We start from the raw sequence: 16,826 nt of genomic DNA, 5'->3' as shown, positions 1-16,826 counted from the left end.
TGTGGAACTGGTGAGTCACTGCGCTGTTGCCAGCTCGCTGGTTCCCTGCGCGCCACACGTAAGGATATTGTACGGCTAAAATATTGCAGCTGTGCCGTTAATAGCCGTTTTAATCCATCACATATTAATCACATTAATAAGGCACACGTAACCACACTTATTTCAGTGTAGCGCGTATTTTTTTTTAATGTTCCGGTGGGTGCGAGACAGTTACCGGTGGCAATTACAGCAACGTAAACATGGTCTAAGCCGGGTTGTTTGCAAGCGATCCCGCAGCAATATTCTTTTAAAATAGCTAGTGAAATCCAAATTGATTTTAAATACGTTTTGTGCCTTTTTAGTAATAATTAAGACACAAAATTTTGTATTTTTTATTTTTCCTCGCATAATGTCCGCACCCCATTTTTTTGGACAAAAATGTGGTCAAATTACTGCGGAAATTACGCGAGTGATTACGGTATATCTACTCGAAAAACATAACATTTCAATTCATAACAAGATTCCTTATAACCTACACGTATTGCCGGATGTTTTTAGCCTGATCCATGCAAGTTCTTTAGCCACGTTTTGAATGAAAACAACTGGCGGGCCAGTGTTGTGCCCTGTTTTGCGGACACATAAAGATTTTATCAATTTGCTGACAGTTTAATATATTTTTACTCTCGTTAAAATGAAGCAGATAACATGATTGTTAACAAGTTCAAGCAGCATCCGAGATTGGCCGCAGCCAAGGTAGGTACGGGGAGAGGGTGATCAAGGGCGAGCGAGCGGCCGACTACTATGTTCACTCGCTGCGGCCGGAGGGTTTTTCCTGCATTGTATTAATAGTAATTAATATTTAATGGTATTTTATTTATTATGTCTAAATACAAAAAATCGGAAAAGAAAAAAAAAACCTGCATAAGTCTTCAACAATAGTTCACAAATTCAAGCCAGAAAATAGACCAAATCGGACTTCAAAAACTAAGCAAACATTGTCAACCGATAGTAATCAAAATCAAGAGAAATCCAGCAGGTAGCTTTGCCATAACTGCGTACCACACTAGACACTCGCAAAAAGCTAAACGTAAACACGTTGCCACAAAAACCTTTATCTGCACCCTGCCAGAAAAGGGACGTGGAATGGGGGTTGTCAAGCGCTGATAGCGTTCGACAGGAAGTGGTATCTATTTTTAGATATGCGCTGCCTAAGGCAGTACAGCACTCGGCAAGAGAAACGCAGTAACACGCTACTCACCACAAGAAACTTATTTTCTGTCCGATTTTATTCTGATTTTCGGCAATTTTTTCACAGTTCCTTGAAATCGGGTTGTAATAGAGAGGTGGTCGCAATAAATGGGGTCACAACAAAAAGGTTTTACTGTATATTTTAGGCATCGGCCCAACATTATTAATAATCTTTCAGTACAAATTAATGCAGTTTGAGATCAAAATACGTGTTTGCCAATATTACTATTGATTTTTCTGAAACTATTAAGTAGAGGCTATTAAACTTGTACGTAAACATGCATAATTCCGTTTTGTTTGTGCTAAACAACGTGTTTACATAAAAAGGCCTAAAAAACACAAAAAGAAAGAAAATCAACAGAATTTCATGCTATGAAACGTGTCCGAATTTTTTGAGGTGCCTAAATATCAACATTAGTGGTATTTTCCATTTCCCTTTTGTTAGCACAAGTAGAAATTCCAGAAATATGTTGTGTTTTCTCTGAAATTTCCCAGAATTCCCTGACCGTTTTAAATTCCATGACTTTTCCCAGTTTTCTAGTCCTGTAGCAACCATTTTCTTCCTGTGTACTTTAACGCCATCATTTTCCTCAACAGTCATTCTCTGGACAAGGTCATACCATCTCATATACACTTTTTCAATAATGTTATTCAGGTCCTGTGCTCCTACTCTTGCTTGCACTACCTCATTCCTGATAGTGTCTCCCCTCACAACTGATAACATAATCCTCATAATTTTAATTCCTATTGCTCTGATCTTCCCAGCATCTCTTGTGTCTGCAGTACAAGTCTCTGCCCCATTAGTGACTATGGGCACATAGTAGGTATTGTACAACACTCATTTGCACTTTAATGGCACCTCCCTCTTCCATACCAAAACCTTCTCGAGAAAACTCTACAATGACTGCTGTGAAATGAGTGATTTTCTTAATTCATTAAAAAAAAAGTCTTGTGATTGGTTTTTTATTGCAGTCCATTTTTTTGTGTTTGAACTACTGAAAATGGTCCCTTTTCAATTGTGTGCGAGAATTTACCTAGATTAAATATTTTTAAACAATAACGTTAAGCCCTGCTATAGAATCGAGATATTGGACCGCCAGCTCTACTTCGTAACTTACCAAGTGGGATGAGGATCTCCGGCTCGGTCGCCTGGCCCGCCTCGTCGACAAGGATGTGCGTGAAGTGGCCCGGCTTGAACCCCATCGTGCGGAGCTGCCCCAACGTGACACATGTGCTGACAGTCACCCGGTGGCGACCCACGGTTCTGGCGTTGGACGACAGCTTCAGCTCGTTCTCCAGCGTGCCGAACTGCCGGGGCAAGCTCTTCTCGTCGTAGTAGCTGATGTCCGCGCTCGTGCTGAACGGGATCAGTCTCTCGGGCAGCGTGCCATCCACGAGGCAGTGGTACCCCACCAGTCGGATCAGGTCCCCCGGCCGCAAGTAGTTCGAGTCTAGCAGTCTCTCCGCGATCAGATTGGCCGAGCTGTTCGAGGGCGTGGCTATCAGCAGCCTGGAAACAACCAACTCAACTCTACTCTACCCCAACAGCAGCGGGGTCAACCCTAACATGACGTGTTGTTGAAAGCAACCAGTTTGCTACATGTACTTATACTCTATGGGAAGAAGCAATATTTCACAACATTAGTTTTTGGTAAATTTCATTCATATTAAAAAAATTCATAAGTAATCCAGTAAATCCCTGTTAAGAAGTTCTTCAAGGTACTTACAAATTATACTTAACGAGAAAATTCATTATAATTGTATACATTAATAGGCAAGTGCTAATTTTTTTTTAACTTACTATATATACTCATAAGTGGGGTTTTATTAGGAGAGTTTTACCCGTAATTCATTACATTATTCAATATACAAGTGTAATTTTTAGCTAATAGAAGCTATTTATTTTTAGTACTACATATTTTTGAGGTATATTTGCTCTGAACAATCCAAATAAATCAGCAAGAACTTGCATGTTTGAGGTATGTGCCAGTAGCTGTAAAGTAAACAAAACTTTAAGAATGTGTTTGATCAAAGCATTTTCCAATTCCATATCATGTAAAACTATTGGTATAGAATTGCAAAAAATAACATTTTATGAAAACATTTTGTAATTGCAAACAATTTTTCTGTACAGTGCACTATATGACTTTTTGGTGTTACCTAAATTTTAGTTTAACTGTAATTCATCACTCATCTTGTCTCTATCTAAAAATAAATGTTATATGTTCAGAAAGGGTATACAATTATAAAGATATTGCTTGAAGACATTAAGTATGTTACCAATAACAAGTTAAAAATATTTTTTTTATGGAAGAAACACTTGAGAGACAATTAAAATATTAAAACCATAAAGATAAAATATTAACAGGGAGGCCACTCCCCTAGTAAATACCAATTTCAAGGTTTTTCAAAGTCATCTCATTGAATGCTCAGAATAATAAAACTAGTCAGTCAAACACTACACCCAAATAAATAAATTAGATATACTACTTATGTATTCAATATTAACAAAAGCCAAACATTATTAAACGTTTACAATAAAGCATGTACTCGAATTACTATTTCTGACACACGTAAGCCAGTACCAGTGGTATAGAAGCTAAGAACCTTGACACCATCTTGAATACAAGGTGTTTTAAAATAAGTTTTTAAGCAGTCTCCAAAAGTCTTTCTACAAACATATAGCCATGATTAACATTCTCTACAATACAAATAATAATTTAAAATCTTGCTTCTGCTTTGATTAACATTTTTCAATATGCATCTGATTGAAGTTTAGTATGCGGTTCAAAACTGTAAGCCAACTGTTGGTGTGGCAGAATTTAAACAGGGTATCCATTACAGCTCGCTATCACAAAAGGCACGACAGGCTACAAGTTCAGCTGAGATTTTAACACTTAAATAGGAGAAACAATTCATCGGCCACTTTCTACAGTATTATGAGGGGGTAAGGGTTTTTCATCAATATAAATCTTCAGTTCCTTACTTGTCTAATTATATATCACAGTGTATTTAAAGTAGTGTTGCATGTGATATTGAGTTAATGGCATTTCCATCTGTCAAATCCTGTGCAAAGGGAGAGAATGTAAACAACCACAGTGAAAAGTAGTGTAAGTGATGTAGTTCGTAGACAGAGTGTGCAGTTTTTAAACTAAGTTGTTATACAAATGAATACTTATGGATTTCACAAGTTTTTTCCAAGTTTCCAGACAGCAAAAAAATCAAGGATTTCTGATATTCCTGGTTAGGTGGCCATCTTGATAATTAGTAATGGAGAAGGTAGAAACAAGTTAAGTACTCTTAGTATATTGAAACTCCTATTTGCAATATATGATATACAGGGATGTAGCTAGGAAAATGTGAGTGTGGGTTGCCTGCAAAAAAATGGCGACACAGCAAATTAAATACCACAACTTTAACGTCAATTGTTTTAGGAAAAACAACACCCCCGTTTAAATTTAACCAAATTTTCTCAACCATCGTTAACGTTCACTTCTATTTCAAGCGAATTCTTCTGTTCTTCTGTGCTGCCCAATGCTGAACTGCAGTTTTAAATGGGTAGTCTTGGACATCTGGACCTTCCAGCGAAATGCGAAGCAGGGAATCAAGCGTGAACTCACTCAGTCTGTTTCTCAAGTCAGTTTTTATGAGCTTCATTTGAGAGAAATCTCTCTCACACTCAGCTGTGTGAAGTGGAATGACTCTGTACACTTGTGCGAGTTTGGCTATATTTGGAAACAAACTGCCAATTGTTTTGTCAGTGCAAAGAAAGTGGACCACTTCTGTACAAGTCTTTTTCCTGTGGTTATCAGCCATGTATTGCTTGATTTCACACCATTCTTGTAGGCAAAGTCTTGATTCTAATCCAAATCTTGCAGACAACAGTTTTATAGCTTCTGTTCCATACACATCAAAGCGATGGTCATGAGGAGATGGAAGATGTGTAGGGTTAAAAATGGAAAAACATGTTAGAATGTCACAATCGGTAAATCTGACTTGAATGTTTTCAATTAGTGTTTGGAGGTACTGTAATTTAATGTTCTTGAAATGAGCAGCATTTGTTGGCTTGGTGTGAACTGAGACACCTTTACTTGCACACATTTCCAAATATGATGCAATTTCCCTCTCATTTAATCCTTCAAAATCTTTCAGTCTCTGAAGTTTGTTGATCGTTGAATCTACAAAAGACTTCACAATACTCAAATCAGCATTTTCCTGTTGAAATATTTTAGAAAGACGGTTCATGATGGGTAATACGTCACACATTAACAACAGTGTTGCAATGAATGAGAATTCAGTCACATAAGAACACAGACCCCGAGCCCTTGCATCATTTCTTTCTTCACATTCCCTTTCAAGACTAAGTACAACACTTGGATAAATATCTTTCATCCGAAGTACACATTCTCCATAGCTCAACCACCTTGTATGACTAGGCTGCTTGACCTTGCCTTGTGGATCTTGAGGAAATAGACACTGTAATTCATGCAGGCCAGCACTTCTGACAGAGCTGTTTTGGTAAAAGTCAAATACCTGCCTCATAATGTCACAGAATTTTTTTATTCCAAGGGTCTTTTCAGCAGCTTGCGATACAGCCAGATTCAACCTGTGGCCTGCACAGTGTACACCAACAGCTTCACATACATTTTCTACACCTAGCTGTTGCTGAATTTCTACCTGTTTCTCTCTTATCTTTTTAACTGCCCCATTATGTTTACCTGTAAGAACAGGTGCACCATCTGTTCCAATACCACACAGCTTTGAGAAACATAGATCACTATCATGCAAATATGATATAACAGCATTTGAAATGTTAACAGAGTTCAGGGCAACACCTTGCATATTTGAGGTACAATTTTTTGTACCACTAAGGCCACTATTTCCTAAGTCACTGAGAATGTCAATAATTTTCAGGAAACTGCTTTGCAGGACACCTTCACTGTCAACATAACGTGCATGAATGACTAATTGTTCAACTACAGCTGAATCTGTAGTCTCATCAATTTCAATTGAGAAGAATGGTGCATTTTGTAACTTGCCCAAGATCTCATTTTCTATCACAGTGGATAAACTAATTACCATATCTTGAATGGATGTTCTACTACAGTAATTAGCATTTTTTGCTACACGAATTGTGTCTTTGATGGGAACACCAAGAAAGCATGCCAAGTCCAAAATAGGCTCAAAGTTTGTTGTATGAGGAATTTTCTTTTTGCACAAGAAGTATAGACATGCAAACGCTTTCATGAGATCTTCCTCACACATGCTTGGCTGTATTTTGTCACTGATGGGACCATGAAGGCTGGCTTGCAATTCAAGTTTAAGTGAATCAATATGTGCAGCACAATTTTCGTGTCGAACAACACTTTCCAATCGCAAACGAGTGCATGGGGATTTTGTCCAAGTATCTCTATCAAAAGGAGTTTTGTTAAATTTTTGACACAGCAAGCAGAACATACCTTTAGCATCTGTGTTGTAAACCAACCATGCTCTGTTAGTTTTCCACTCTCGCCTAAATGTGACTGCTTGTTTTCGTCCCACTGCAACTGCAGAACTAGTTGAGGGTGTTAGTGTGCTTGCTGGTAGCTGGTCTTCTGTAGATACACCCACAACACTTGATGAGCTAGTTGATGGCACTGGTGGCTGGTCTTCAATAGGCGCAGTGTTTGTCACAAGGCACTTGTTTTCTAACTCTGATACTTTACAATTTGATTTGGTAGTCTCCTCAGAATGAACATTCTCACTGTCCAGAAAAATTTCCCGTTTTTTTCTTGGTTGTGAAACGAAAAACTTTGTAATTGTCTGATTTCTTTTCCCATTGTTAGACATGTTTACACTACTGTAAAAGAAAGCCCTTTGTGAATATCTTAAAATAAATACAGAACCGACAATGTTATTACTAAAACTAATGGCTTATTTATGTTAGTTTTCTCACAAAAGTTTTATTAGTATACCATTTTTCACAAATTCTTCACTCACTCCTTTGGCACTCTAGAAATAGGCCATTGGAAGTAACAAGTAAATATACTCATCACCTCATAATACACAAGCCTTCTCTCAATAACAAAGAAAAACTTTCACAAGTCCAACTGACCTATCCACTCTGACACTCATACAACAGATTAATGTTTTAGTATAGGCCTACATGTCACTTTTGATGGTGCAGTAGAGTGGTTTGCTTGTCACTTAACACGGAAGATAGGAAGGTCCTTTGTTGACGCCTGGCGGCACTGTTATCTCTAAATCATCAGACGCGCGGCGGCAAACGAGCCAGGCTAGGCGGCACGGAGTGTTTGACCTTGTCTTTGTCCCTCCAACGTAAGGAAAGAGGGGGAGGAATGGTTGCCTAGCAACGTAGAGACTTGGGGTGGGAAGGAAGTAGCAGAGAGCTTCTCTGCAGCGGCACATCACACGCAGCAAGACTGTCTAAAAATAGCTCATCCCCCTTCCATATTCACTCCTCCAGCTCCGGCCAGGCGGCAAAAACTGCTTAGCGCAACAAGGAGATAACATTCCTTGCCATACATCCAGGAATAGAGATATGGTTTTTAGATAAAATTAGTGTGGGTCGGCAATTTCCGAGTGTGGGTTTCACCGCCCCATGCCGCCCCATGTGGCTACATCCCTGGATATATTTGCACAATACAATGCAGCTTGATTGTTGTCTCTCAATCGCAGATTATATACCTACCTGCTGTGTGGCATCAGATGCAAAACTTGCAGAACAGTTTCCACCAGGGTGATAGTTTTACCGGTTCCAGGCGGGCCGAATATTATGTAGGGGAGGGGGCGTGCCTCGCCTCGCAAGATGTTCCTCACTGCCTCTTTCTGGTAGCAGTTCAGGCTTTTGTTGAACCAAAACAGCTTCCTCCGCTTGAAGTCGCTCTCGGACAGAGTGCCCGGTCGCATCAGAGGCCGCCCGTCCGGAAGCGCAAGATCGTCCTCCGGCTCGAGAATCACCTGCGGGAGCTGCGGTCTGACCTGCGTCGGGAACAGGACTGCCGCCCGCAGGTGGGCGACGGCATCATTCACCGCCGCATGGCACCTGCGCACTGGCGTTCGGTTGAACTGGAATGACATCCGATAGTCGGACATGTCGTACGACGAGTGGAAGTTGGAGTCAAACTTCAACCAGACATGTTGCTTGTAGACTTGATGGACATATCCAGCATGGATCACTGGAAAAAAACATATGATGCAATCATTACAAAACTCATGTACACATCCCAAGAAAATTTAGACGTCATGTTAGTGAATTATAGTTATTAGAAAACCTATTCTATTACCTATTACTATGTCATTTTACCACAGAGATTTGTCCAAGAACACTCTGTAAGGCATTCACTTAGTTCAGAGCTGAATCTTTCTTTTTGTATGTACACCATTACGTGATATAGATACTCGACAAGTAAATTATGTGTTGGAGTAGAGTTCCTTTCTGCTTTTTGCAGCAGTAACCAATCTAATGTTTAATTGAACACATAAGTATGAGTATTTAAATAGTTTCAAGCTTGAGCATGATGGATTGATGTTGTTTCACTTGCAGTATACATTTTATTGGTTAAAACTCTTGTAGATGTGGTCACTAGAGACCGTGACACACAACCATACCAAACAGGGACGTTGGGAAAGGAATTGGTCAATGTGGATAGAAAGGACCCATCCCAGCATTTGCCTAGAGTATCTTCGGTAGATCATGGAAAACCCAAATCAGAATGCCAGACCGGGATTAAAATCCAGGAACTCTGAATAAAGAGTCTCATGTCCCAGCACTGAGCCACCTCGCTGCGCTCCTCTCCAGCACTTGATAAACGCTGGACATTACTTGCAAATTATTATATTCCATGTTTAAATTGCCTACCTCTGTTTGCAATGATTGACCTCCGCGTGCAGAATGAATATTGCCGCCATAATAATTTTTTTTACAACACAATGTTTTTTTCCTGACTTCTACAATGCCATAGACACATGTAAAAAATACGTATTCCAAAACTCAATATTTTTTAACCAAACATGCACTTTATGCATGTATCTGGAATGGAATTGCTCTTGCCTGCTATCACTCATAAAAAAACTTTAAAATTTTATGAATGATCCAATAGTCTAACATTTTTTTGCATTGGGTTTATTGGTAGACATTTAGGTCACACTTCTAAGTAACAGATACTATGTAAACAACATCACTATCATACAATAAAACAAATACCCCTACCTTTCTCAGTGATGTCATCAGTCAAATTTTCAGCATGCACACAATCGCCTACGATGACAGAGGGTCTCTTTTCAGCCAATCCTGGGACTTCCAATGAGAGGTACTGTCCTCCTGGACCTGCAAACTGGAAGTTTGCCCTCTCCATGTCAAACCTCCTGAGTTTGACAGTCGCGTCTATTTCCTCCACGTACAGCAACGAGTGGAAACGGTCAGAGTAGTTCTCGAAACAAAGGTCCGCAATGAGGCAGGGCCTCGCATGTTGCAAGCGCTTCAGAATGTCCGACATGTAGCCAGTCGAGTCCTCTTCGCCAAGAACGATGTTCCACAGCTGATCCGGCACCGGGAAGCGCCCCAGCGCCACGTTAAGGAACGCCGGTGGTTTGCACGGTCGAACACCCGGGATCACGTCTACCATGTTCCTGCGGGAATTCCTTTGCAAGGACTTCGCGTCCACCCTCCTCCTGTACGGTTTGTGGTAATCTTGCAATGCTTTTATCAGCTTGTCCTTCACTTCAAATCGGAACTTGTAGCCGATACTGAAATCTTTAAAAACAAAGACAAACTTCTCCATTGACTCACCAATGAACATCCCTTTACATAAAAAAACATATTTTACTTCCTGACCTGGATTGATTTCAAATTTTTTACTACAATTAGGATACTTGAGGCACAACTGTGAATCACATCTTTTAGAAGCAAAGAAACTGCGGAGCAAAAGTTGTTTGCCAGTGCCCTTATTTTCCAACGACAGGGTCACTTCTCGAGCTTCGCCCATGTTCAGAACAACCAGCTCATCGCTGGGAGAGACGAAAATTCCATTGCGGTTCCTCGGCAAGTTCTCGTCCTCTCTCTGGCGAGGCACGTTGGCCGTCTTGTCGGCCCTGAAGAGGCAAACCACTTGGATGGCCCGCCATATCAGGTTCCACTGCTCGCTCTCGATGGCCTGACAGGCGACCCTGTCACCCACGCAGGGCTTGTACCCCATCTCACACGCATCCGGCGAGAAGAATATCTCTAGGTTGATTATCCCACAGCCATCCTCCAGCAGTCTGGTGACGGCGGCCTCTGTGACGCGTGACCGCAGGGGGGTCACGCTGTCGATGGACAGCACTTCCCCGCTGACGTCAGCCACGTCCTCGTCCACCGCCACGACTGCCTCCAGCTGCAGCCAGTCGCCTGCCGAGCACATGTGCCTCATCACCCCCCACTCTTCCCCTTCCGAATGTCTGCCCCCAGCTAACATCACCACCAACAAGCAACAGGAAACCTTTCAACCAGCTAAGTATTGCTTCCTCTTTCTGTTTATAAAACTGTTCAGCTGACATTTTCCTCCATATTCTCATGGAACCGCAAATCATAACAACTTGAAAAATCTATTCCCAAATAGACTACACCAAACAGACTTAATATATAAAATAGATGCACCTTACGTTTAAGAGTTTAATGACAAAGTTTACATCACTCGGCTAAAATGCTTCAACTTGCAAAAATCCAAAGCTTAACTATTCAACAAAGGTATATTCCGGGATACTATTGCTCTTTCAATAGTTCTGTAATGAAAAATAAACTATTTAAATGTATTGAACGGAATACTAGATGATAAAATAATATTAAACTGAAGACATTATTTCTAAAAGATAATGGTGACAATGTACGGAAATCTTACTGCACAAGGCTTTAAATAAAGCTCTTAACAAGGCTGTACTAAGGCTGGGCTGCTTATATTACACTACTGGTTAAATGCACACAGGTGACAATTTAACAACATATTGAATAAGTCACATGAATTATAACAAATACCATTTAAACATGTAAGAATTATTTACAAACTATTTTTAAATACAAAGCTGAACCCACTCATCAAAATAACTAATTATTTTCATGACTTATATTACAATATTGTCTGTAAGATTAAAAAAAAAATTTCTTAATTGCCATTTATAAACTGAACCAAAAGAGAAAACTAAAGGCAAACAATATTATACCTTACAAAACATTGTGTGTTTTTAACTGTTTGACAATATTAAAAGCAGAGTTGGAATAAAACCAAATAGCCTGATTTTTTTAGTTCAAACCAGGTTTTCTATTACATTAGTTATTTTGGTTCTCAGCATGTTCAAATGAAAGCCATACAAATCCCGCTTTCTGTGTTGAACCAGAAAAGTTATAACATAAGTATTGAAGTCCAAATAATCTGCACATCTGACTGGGACTTAACCACAGAAGGGTATTTCCCCACAGGAGGAGGATTTTCCATAAAATAGGTTTTTCCCACTGAAAGGGGATTGATTTACAGTAGTCAGGGATTTCCCATAAATCAGGAATTTTTTTATAATAAATTTATTTATTTACTCTTTTTTTACCCTTTTGACTACAATTTACTAATTAATTTAATTTGTAGTATTCAGCAGGGTATAATTTACAACAATATGATAACTTAAATAATAAGATATTGATAAGTATGTATGTAATTATTTGCTCCCGTAAATCACAAAAAACATTAATGAGCAAACTATTGTTGTTCTTAGAGAAATTAGACCTTTCATTAAAATTTATTAACATATTCTATTTAAAAATACATTTTTTGAAAAAACCATTTGGTTTTTATTAAAACCACTTAATTTAAACCACGGTTTAAACCATTGTTTAAACTGTGGTTTAAATCAGCCAACCCTGACTTAATGTACAATAATAACTACTTATAATTGAGGGTAATTACAGTATTAAATTTACTCACCAACAACAGGTGTGAATTCTGATGCAACACTATCCAAGTTACACTCTATGTCTCCTGGTACCAGGATCAGTGTCCGCCCATCCCTCTGGTCCACTTTCCTCACCAGCTTTGTTTTCATGGACTGCATTTTCTCTGCAGACCCAGCATTCTTATTAGATGTCTCTGGCCCTGCATTTCCTTCACCGTCCCACATCTCATGAACAATGCCGAAGATTTTGCGAACATTCCATCCGCTCTGCTTATTCTTACGATACGCCAGGAACTTAACACTCTGTCCTACACACAGGCGTTGCAAGGGAAAAAGATCTAGATCAAACAAATAAGTCTTATCAATCAAACCATGATTCTCTTTCACCATTGTGATGACGCCCGTCCGGGCCTCACAAATATCTTCACTATTCTGATCTTCGCCAGCCTTTCCCACATTCAACTCTTTGTCACTATCATCCTCCACTCGATACTTGTTGCTTGTTAAAGCTTTAAACACATCATCGATGTTCTCTTCTTTAGGAGCTAGATCCTCAGTCTTATATCCCACCATCCCCACTAACTTGCACCAAATATACGACAACATTTTCTTTCAGTTTGGCACATGGAACAAGAAGGCACTTACAACACAAGCAACGAGGGAGCACTCTACGGTCCGATAAACTTGTCTATCGGCTGGTACTTCCAAGCTGTGCTCTGAAGATACTCCACTTCCTTCCTCAGTGCTTTCATCCTCTTGTCATGCTGCTCACGGGGGCTCGCGGAAGCAACCTGGTCCAGCACGTACTCGAACTTCAGCAGGTTGGACTGGTTCGGGTTCACCGTCGACGAGCTGCTCAGCTCCGAGCTCTGGCCTTCTCCCTGGCCGGGCGGGGCGAGTACGGTCTTCGACAGCCGTGTCGTGCTCATCGCAGTCCGTCCTCTTCCTCTCCCCTGCAACCCACCCACATGCACTCCAGGGTAACAAATATTGTAGCACTGCATATTTACTGGCATGCGTGAATGTCATCACAGGTAAAAACTGTCATAATCTATGGCGAAAATGGCTGGGAGAATAGCTTACTATGCAATAAATCCCATAGCAACCCACAAATTAGCAAGTCATTTTGAGAATTCCTTGTTACTTAATGATGAGAATACTACGCAAAAACCTTAACATTCATAAATTGGGTGTCTTAAGAGGCATGTATACATTTAGCAAACAAACCTCATGTCACTTAAATATGAAAATTTTAGGTACACCTCCTTTCCTACAGAAATAACTAAATCTTTAATTCTGTAGTTTTAAGGGCGCCGTCTGGCTAGAGAGTAAACGCGTGACCGCGTACATAGCATGTTGTTCTTGCTTGGAACTGAGTGGCAACATTCGGAACTACTCTTATCTCCTCCTTCTCACTGCCCCACCCCACTAGTACCCACCCTCCTCCCCACGCCGACACTGCTGGCCAGATAAGAGCCGCCCTGCCGCCTCGCAATGTGTCTTAATTACTCTGCGTCCTTTAGTTTATCGTAGCTGGCGTGCCAATTGCATATATGTTTAGTGTAGCGATAAAGCAAAATACTTATTTTAGAGGTTGATAGTAACGTGTTAACACTAAGTTATTGCGTATATGTCACACAGACAAATGTGACTGCATACGTAAAAAATTATTCTGTCTGAATTACTGACTTAGAAATACATGTCTGGACACTACTTTACATTGATGGTTGATTACAATGTGATGTTTTCCCGGTTATTCGCAAAACTATTTAAAAACCTCTATGGTGCCACCAGTACAGTCACGCTGTGAATGAGCATTTTAATTTACATATATTTAATTCAAAAAATGTTTAACTTAGGAACTTTTGCTTAATTTTTATCTATATATTTTTTTAAATTTTGATCGGTTACTAAATTAACAGCATTTCTGCACCAAGGGCGCGGGCAGTTTTATTCAGTCACAAGGGTGTCAAAAATACGTAGGCAAACAGGCAAATTTCCAGACTAAAATCAGTAGTAGGAATATTTTAAATACAAATAATTTAAAAGGCGCACATTTTTACTTACGGCTGTTACATTTTGAGTTTTGATAATGGAATTTTTTTTTTGTTAAGTTTAAGAATTTTTGGTATGAAATAAAAAGTAGATAAGTTTTAAAAAAGTTTGATAACAAATGAAAAGAATCTAAATCATTAAAGAAAAATATTTATTCAATAATATTACATCTTCAAGTAACAAAATAAAAATATACTTTACAGCAAAAAAGATTTTCTTCAAGGCAGCTGAAAAATAAATTTTTGTCATTCAACTTTCTTCATAAGCACTGCACTACACAGTTTTTCCAGTATGACAAATTGAGTAAACGAAATCCATCCCTCTCGGCACAGACTACAGGTTTAGGTAGATTTCGAAGTACCTATCGCTTCATGAAATGTTCAAAAAACTTCTAGAAACTTCTGAAACTTTTTAAGCATCCTGTATGTTCTACAATATTCAAAATTGATTGAATGAACACTGTCTTATTCCATGGCCCAAAACTATTTTAAAAGATTTAGTTCAATTCATCCAGGACTGAATAACAAAAAATGTATTTCATATTACGCCTACACATTTATTACCTTCTAACACTACTTTTCATACCTTGCACTATTAAGTGGTCACAAAAAAATTTGCTCTGGATCATTGTTTATGATAATATGAAGATAGTAAAAAATAAATTTCAACATATTTTATAGGAACTATAAAACTTTTTTCAACCTCTATTATAACTATAAATAGTTCGTCGATAGACAATTGTTTCAGCCAAAGGTTTTGAATAATGTTTAGGAATTTTGCAATAAATTATTTCATTTTTGATAGTATATCAACTAAAAAGTTCTGATTTTTTTTGTCTTTTAACCATTTTTATTCCCACGGCTTGCAGTAATGGCTGGTTACATAATATTTTACTTTATATAAACGTTCTTGACAATATATAGAAAGTTAAATAAAAATATGAATGACTTTGATAATGTAGGTACATGGTACGGAAGTTTTGTTTAGTTCTTTTTATGTCCATATGACATTTTTTTTCAACTTCTTGCAGTCTAATCAAAAATTGTTTTGGACCAAAGTTTTAGATAAAAAATAAAAATATACATTTAACATTAATTGTTATAAAATTAATTTTTTAAGGGTTTTGCCATAAATAAGAACGTATTTAATATTGTACCTACATGGTATGGGAATTGAGACAAAAAATTATGTTAAAAATTATAACATTTACAAACAATACTAACAGATTTGATTATGTGTCTACTAAGGAAGTTACGAACTTTTCTGTTCTCAAACTCATGTTTTTTCCGACTTGCATTTATGGTTGGCCGTATCAAAAAATGTATTCAAAGGTTTTTGGTATTACTCATACGAGTTATAATACGTTCAAACGATGCAATATTTGTCATACTATGGGATTTAAAGTGATTGTTAAGTTAATCAAAGCCTTCCCCATTTTACCCCTATGGTGGGATTATGCCCATTAACGAATAAGACCAAAATTTTATTACTATATTTTATTTATCAGTTTGGAAATGATTTGTGCACAATTAAGGCAGTATCGTGTCCATAAATTGTATATGTATATACACACAAACGTTTGATTTCACGATGGCTTCGGTATCTATAGAACATTTAAATGAAAAATTATCTTAAAATTTTCTTGCAGTCGTACTTTGGAAACGGCTTCAATAACAATAAGTAGTCTTTCTTCGAAATATACCTAAGAATCCACAAACCAAACAAAACAGAAGAAGAAAATAATGTATACAAATAAAATACAAAATAAAATTGTTTTTAAATATAGAACTGTGTTAAAGATTAATTAAATTATTGAATGTATTTACATACAATCCAAAAATAAACATTTTTTTTCCAACAATGTCCACACCTTTACTTTCTTATTTATGCAGATATCCACTTTACATGTTCTGTTTGAAATCACCTTCTGCATTCAGTTTTCTCAAACTCACCACACACATATGCACGAGCACATTTAAACTGGTTTTCTTGTTAAACAACATTTCCCAATCGAAATGACACTTGGCATATTACCTGTATAAATACTAGTCCTATAAAAAGTACATTATAAAACCCAATATTTAAGTTGAAATTAAACCGCCATGTTTTCTAAATATCTTCATTGAAGGACTCCATCATGACACGTTAGTGTAGTTCTGACAAATAAAATGTAAGATTGAGCAGCGAGCTTGATAACAGCTTCAAAAACTTGTTTGTTATATCATAAATCCTTTCAACCCATTACAATCCGTCTGCTTATGAATGTGTTAACTCACCGTCACCATTATGGAAAGAAATTCCATATTGTTTTTGTTTCCTTCTTAAATATATATATATATGTATATTATTTATAAATATACTTATAATATAATTTTTAATATTAAAACAAAATTGCTACCTATTATTTACTTAGGTTCTCTCTTATGGGAAGATTGCGGGTGTATCTTGGGTCCACCAACTCTGGCAGTAATGAATTCATGTAGAACTGTTTAAGTTTTTCTTCCATTAAACTTTTCCAGAAATGGTCATCTTTTGTGATTTTCTGAAAAAGCATTCTTTTTGGAGTCCAAACGACAAAAAGGCAGAATTGGCGACCTGTAATATGGAGTTGTCCCTGAATTTGATAC

The 16,826-nt window shown here is 38.0% G+C and overlaps 1 protein-coding gene across 6 annotated transcripts in view; it reads right to left on the bottom strand.

Moving 5' to 3' along the window:
- The window catches only part of LOC134546254 (probable RNA helicase armi), a 68,850-nt gene that overhangs the window by 37,397 nt on the left and 14,627 nt on the right, over nucleotides 1-16,826 (bottom strand). For all 6 annotated transcript variants that reach the window (XM_063388950.1, XM_063388951.1, XM_063388952.1 and 3 more), the window contains exons 2-5: nucleotides 12,177-13,097; nucleotides 9,440-10,615; nucleotides 7,919-8,405; nucleotides 2,346-2,737 (exon numbers count right to left, since the gene is read on the bottom strand). In XM_063388950.1, the coding sequence (XP_063245020.1) occupies nucleotides 2,346-2,737; nucleotides 7,919-8,405; nucleotides 9,440-10,615; nucleotides 12,177-12,750 (2,629 nt within the window). In that variant the 5' untranslated portion in view covers nucleotides 12,751-13,097. The remainder of the gene's footprint in view (nucleotides 1-2,345; nucleotides 2,738-7,918; nucleotides 8,406-9,439; nucleotides 10,616-12,176; nucleotides 13,098-16,826) is intronic.

This window comes from Bacillus rossius, chromosome 1 (assembly GCF_032445375.1).
Source record: "Bacillus rossius redtenbacheri isolate Brsri chromosome 1, Brsri_v3, whole genome shotgun sequence".
Lineage (NCBI taxonomy): Eukaryota > Metazoa > Arthropoda > Insecta > Phasmatodea > Bacillidae > Bacillus > Bacillus rossius.
Note: the sequence above shows the minus strand (reverse complement) of the source record. Positions and strands in the feature narration are given on the sequence as shown.